The sequence below is a fragment of the Gymnogyps californianus genome, chromosome 2 (genome assembly GCF_018139145.2).
Source record: "Gymnogyps californianus isolate 813 chromosome 2, ASM1813914v2, whole genome shotgun sequence".
Lineage (NCBI taxonomy): Eukaryota > Metazoa > Chordata > Aves > Accipitriformes > Cathartidae > Gymnogyps > Gymnogyps californianus.
The window spans coordinates 22,857,843-22,863,842 of NC_059472.1; the positions used below are offsets into that span (position 1 = coordinate 22,857,843).

General features: G+C 47.5%; 1 protein-coding gene across 1 annotated transcript in view; it reads left to right on the forward strand.

Moving 5' to 3' along the window:
• Positions 1-5,339, forward strand: part of NCALD (neurocalcin delta) — a 51,335-nt gene extending 45,996 nt beyond the window's left edge. Inside the window, exons 3-4 of the mRNA XM_050891838.1 lie at positions 4,846-4,951; positions 5,242-5,339. Coding sequence (XP_050747795.1) covers positions 4,846-4,951; positions 5,242-5,339 — 204 coding nt within the window. The remainder of the gene's footprint in view (positions 1-4,845; positions 4,952-5,241) is intronic.
• The last annotated feature ends 661 nt before the right edge of the window (positions 5,340-6,000 follow it).

Here is a 6,000-nt window from a genome sequence, read left to right on the forward strand (position 1 = left end):
GTCATAGTGATCTCCCTGTCACCTGTAGCTCCTCCCGGTGCGGTAGGATTTGTTGCGTAGTCTCTGGAAGCGTGTTCGGCTGATATGTGAAACTGAAGTAGATGAGCACATTTGCTTGCTTTATTGAGAGGTTCCTTTGATGTAGAGTGATTAGACATAAAAAACCAGCTAACAACTATCACTTTCATTTACAAAAGATTATTATTTTTTAATATGGAAAGACAGGATTCTGTATCAAATGTCTTCCTGGGGGCCCCAGCCATCACAGTCTTTCTGATAGTGAAAAACAGAACTCTGTTATATCTCTGATATATGTCTCAGAGGAACCTATTACAAGTCCCTTATCTAGCATACATTTGCATATTGATATAGCAGGATTTATTATGTTTTCATCAGGATTTTTGCATGAGACAATACATCAAAATGAATGCTAAAAGAAACATAGTCAATCTAAAGTCTTAGTTTCACAGAAAAAAAACTGCCCCTGTTACTGTGGGATTACTGTATCTTAAATAACATAGGGGCAAGGCATGCTTTTCCTCTTTTTCAGTCTGCTTTTCTTTGTGCTTTGAAAGCCCTCTCTCTGTAGTGATTTTCGCTGTTATACTGGTGGTTACTTGCATTTCCTTTCTCATGCTCTGGCCTAATCTAACGCCGCTGCAGGCAATGCACGCATTGCACTCTTGCTCAACATTGCAGGAAGGTGCTTGTGGTAACAGCGGTAGCAGCAGCAGCAGCACTGAAACAGCAGAGCTACTGGTTAAGATGGCTCATGTCCCACAGGAGCCTTAGTAACTGGCCAGCTGCCAAGGAGATGAACATGAATGGTCCATAACAGCTTTTTGAAGCCTGTTTTCTCTGCAAAGCAATGGGCTAGAGGACAAAGCACCTGCATTCCTTTAAGCTCCGTTTACCATAGTGCTGTTAACCATGTATGCATAGCCTATCACAGACTCACCACGCCTGCTCATGAGCTTCCCCTAGACAAGTCTCCAAAAAGCCCTGCTTAGATACACACATGAGCCATCCACATGGAGCTGGCTGTACAGTTTGGAAGATCACATAACTTGAAGGATTTTACTGGTAGGCTGACGATTGCAGACCCTAATGAAAGAAGGTCCACGGAATACTGCTACACCTACCAGGCATGGCATAGCACATCTGCAAAGTACTGCGGGAAGATGCTTCATAGCCTGCCCTCTTGAGAGACCTTGCCACAGATCCCCTCAGATTCTCCTGCTCTAGAAATGCTTTTCATGTCTCCCATATGTTTACCTATAATCTAAATAGCCCAGTCCACTCAAAAATAGCTTGAAACCAGCTAGAAGATTTGTGTTTGTTTTCCTTGCTGAAATGGGACATATTTGGTGAGAGTCTCTCAAAATAAGAGTTCAAATAAGAGATGGAAACCTTGTTCTAAGGGTACATTTTTTCACCGTATGGAGTCATAAGGCATCTTAAGAATACTGAGCTGAGAGATGAGAATAACATTTTCAGTTTAATACAGAGCGCACACATTTCACTTGCTGGGCTAGCTTATTTGTAAGCCAGGAAGAAACAGAAGCTGATATGGGAAGAAGCAGAAGCTAATATGGCTCTCAGTAAAGACAGTGTCGAAAATCATCATGAGATTGAGAGGAAAGCAATTTTTTCAGGCCGATTATTCACTTCATGAGACTTTTAGCTGTCAAAATTTATTTCAACAGAGTAAAAAGGATTGACTGAAAATTTGTGCTGTCATTGCTGCCATCACCTTAAGGAGCTCTTTGACACTTTGCCAAGTATAGCAGGCATGTGCAGCCCCCACCAATGTTTCTGGCCCCAGTGCAGCAGTGGCAGCCAGCGACTGGGAGAAAACCCTGTGCAAATGGGCAGAGAGGTGAGGTTTGCCCTAAATCACCCATCACCGCTCATCCACATGCAGGTGGAAAACCAAAGGGGAGAGCTCAGTAGGGAACCAGCCAGTTCAGATGAAGCTGGAGCCTGTGCTTGCTCCAGTGATGCACACGGGGCTCTGGAGGCACAATTTCTTGGTGGTATTCAGGGGCACGAGGGAGCCGTAAGGAGCCCTCCTGACAGAAGTCCACTTGCAAAAGCTGCCCTGACTCAGGTGGCTGCTGATAGCTAACCACCTCCAAACCTTCTCCTGCTGAATGCCACCGATGGCTTTCAGCCCAAGTGCTGTGAGGCCGAGGAGTCATACTCCATGTGGAGTGGAGCCCCTGCAGCCTTTCGGTCCCAGTGTCCCAGCCCAGGGTTAGTACAGCCCAGCTCCACGTAATTATCGCATGAAACCAGCTTCCTTTCAAAGCTTGCTCTTTCAAACACAGAGCAATAAAGAGCTCTGTGTAGCTGCATTGAATTAATATGGGGCAAGTCTCAAGATTCTTAATCAGCTTTAGCTGGCTTTTACTTTGGGAAAACTTCCCACTGAACTTCTGAGTAAGGACATAAGAATTTGTCCAGAGTAACCATTTTCAGCATGAAAGGAACGCTTACTATGTTATTCCCATCTGGCTTTCCTAGAATATCTCATCTGTTATTCCCTTCACACGCCTCTGCGAAAAGGACCCTGTAGGATGAAGTCATCCTGAAGTGCTTTTTTTTTTGTCCTAAAAATCTGCATATTCTTACTATGGTTACTTTGATCAGGGTAAACATGCCTGCACTCCCGGTCCGGGGCATTCCTCCCACACTTTCAATACAGATTCTCTGCTTTGCCGTCCTCTCACCCGGAGTGAGGGAATGACCCCTCCACCTCTCTTCCTACCCCAGACAAAAGCCAGACAGCTTAAGATGCTTAAACATTGGCAGATTTATAAGCCTCATCTCTACTCTGACCCCTGCGAGCCTTGCATGCTGATGAGGATGAGGAAGGTGTAAATTCTTACTGTCCACTCTCTCCTTTTTTTCTTCCCCTATTGCCTCCTTCCTCCAGCTCCCTCATCCCTATGTTGATGTGCTTGCATGTTCATCCTTTCTTCTGTTCTCCTGGTTATCAGGTGATCACAGTTGTGTGGACAGCATCCCTGCCTGTACTGAGGCTCTGCCCAATACTCTGGCACCCTAATTCTCTTGGGAGCCTTTGGGCACTCCTGCAGTGCAAATCATGATGATGATGAGGAGGAGGATGACGATTAAAAGGGTGCCCACCACTTTCCCATTCAGCCAGCAGCTGTTCTTGTCTGTTCCCCTGCTTGGGTCCGCAGCCAGTGTTACAGACTTACTGGAGGGCAGACCAGCAAATCCACAGCCACGGTGTTGGTGACATAACTGAGGGAGCAGATGTTTGATTGCGCTGAGCATAAGCGATGAATGATTAATTAAACAGACAAATGCCTTTCTCAGGGTGTAACTCTTTAAGTTATTTCAAGGCCAGGAGATGTGAAAGGTGAGCTGCTGGCAGAGGAGAAGCCAGCAAGATGGCCAAGGAAGCGGGTGCTCCCTAGTCTGAGTGTAAAATGTCTGTGCTGCTTAGCGGCATCCTCCAGCTGGTGAATCTGTGCTGTTACGTTCCTGGAGCCGGCCCTTGGGGACCCTGGGCCAGATGATGGGAGCATGCTAGGCAGAATGCCTTTATGAATGGGAAAAGGGGAGAGGGGAGATCCAGTGAGCAATCTTGGGCTTGCACCAAGGACCAGCCCTCCCAGAGCAGGAGGAAGCAGAAAACAAATAGCTAAAGCAATCACGTCTGCACTTAGTTATCAACTGACCGCTGCAGACACCGTGTTGGGGGGGAAACAAGAATTTGAATCTGTGGAAGAAAGCAATCCACTTCTACAGACCAGGGCTGGAGGGCAAAATGACTGCCCAGTGCAGCACCCGTCAGCCAGAGGCCAACGAGCTGCAACGGGAAGCAGAAGGAGCTGGTCAGACCAGGGCAATGCTGCCTTGGGCTGGGATGTGCTGCCTCTCAAATGGCCGGGAGGCTCCTCCAAAGCCACTACCCTGCAGCCGTCTGGCTGCTGCTGTTCTACAAGCTGTGTGGCACCGTGAAGAAATCTAACACAAAAAACACTTGTTTACTGGTACTGCATGCTCACATTTGCAGGCAATGTTTGGATAACCAGTTCAGAGACAACTACTCATCCTTGCTTTAAAATTAACATTACCTCTCTTTTAGGGGCGGCTAGTACCATACGTGACTAATGGATTTGTCTGTGCAGAGAATAGCTATGGGTGGCACCAGTGCCGTGTGGGACCAGAACATCTGCTCTCTATGGAATGAAGTGTGAATGGGGTTTTGAGCTGTGTATGCACACCAACCCCCAAGGAAAAGCCCACCTCCTTGCTGGTTAAGTCTTCATTATCTGTGAGACACGGCAAATGCAGGGAGTGGGTCACTGCCCTCCCCGCGGGCAGAATGCTGACCAAGGGGGGAGAGGAAGAAGATGGGGGGGAAGCAAAGGGAGAGTGAGGGGACAGGGGTGGTGAGGATGGAGCCTGGGTGACCAAAGCACAGAGACACACCACAGCATGGGACAAGACCTTGGAGGTCTTATCGTTCCCCCAGGTAGTGGGAGTTGCCAGTGCCTAACGCGCTGTTCAAGTGACAAATTCATCCGAAGACTGTTTTAATAAGGAAAAATGTAACCTCAGTCCAAACCCAGATTGTGTTTGACCGTGACTAAATAAGGAAACACAGTATTTCATAAATGAGCATCCCACTGAAGAGGGCAGCTGCATGTACGGCTGCCACCCGACTCCCTTCAGCATCCAGAGAGCAGGTCCCAGCCGATGTTCCCAGGATATTTTCTGCCTGTTTCTGTCACCGGGAGGTAATCATACCTCCGCATTAAGATAATGTGTTTCTTACCAGCTCTTTGCTCCTGTCATATCACACAGGCAATCTATAAGATGGTTTCTTCTGTAATGAAGATGCCGGAAGACGAGTCGACACCAGAGAAGAGAACAGAGAAGATCTTCCGCCAGATGGACACCAACCGTGATGGTAGGCACCCTCCAGATGCTGGGGTGGCCACCTCTGCCCCTGTGCAGGGTGGCTGGGGTGTCCTGCCACATGGACAAACCCAAACCCACCACTCCTCCTTTGGCCACCCAGGCAAAGCCACCACCACCCACAGCCAGCGGGGTGCAAGCAGGCAGGGCTTTGCCTTGCGGGTTGATTTCCCAGGGATTTTCCTTGGGCTCCCCCAGCTTCCTTCCACTGTGCTTGCCCAGAGGTTTGGCAGGTGTGCTGCGACCCACCACATGCGCTAAGCAAACGTGTTTCTTTTCTAGGAAAGCTCTCTCTGGAAGAGTTCATCCGAGGCGCCAAAAGTGATCCATCCATAGTCCGTCTCCTGCAGTGTGATCCCAGCAGTGCCGGGCAGTTCTGAACCCGTTCTTTGGATGAATTATGTATCTGCTTTTTTTTTTTCCTTGCCAAACAACATTCATGGTAGTGTTGCCTCTGTATGGCCAATTATGCCTTCATTTGTGGCATCTTATAGCTTCTTTTGTTGTGGATTAATTATAAGAATGCTGAATTGCTCTTAACAATTTGTCCAGAGCACAGGCAGTACTGTTTTAAACAGATATTGTGGTGTTATCATTGTTTTAAAGATTTCATTTTGTTTTTTTCTTTTAACGTGTCTGTTTTGGAAAGTACGCGTTGAGAAGGAGTAAACCAACAACAAAACCCTTGGCAGCAAGACATACTGACAGATTTTAGATTGCTGCTTTAGTAGCTAAGTATTCACCCGCAGGACCTGAAAGTGTAGTAGATGTTGAACCAAAGGGGTTGTGATGGGTAGGGTAGGATTCACCTGGAACCTCCTCTCCTGTCCAGGGGGCACCAGTTAAGGTTAAAGACAGGATCGAGAAGAAGTACGAAAGTGCAAAACGTGTGCGGGGTGTATCGTCCACGCCCCTGCTCCTATGCCTCGTTGTTCCAATGCTGTGAACATTTTCCAGGTTGTGAAGGAGAAGGGAAAAAACAAAGGTCGACATTTTTTACTAGGTTTACAGTGGTTGATTTCACATGGCTTTATCTGAAAA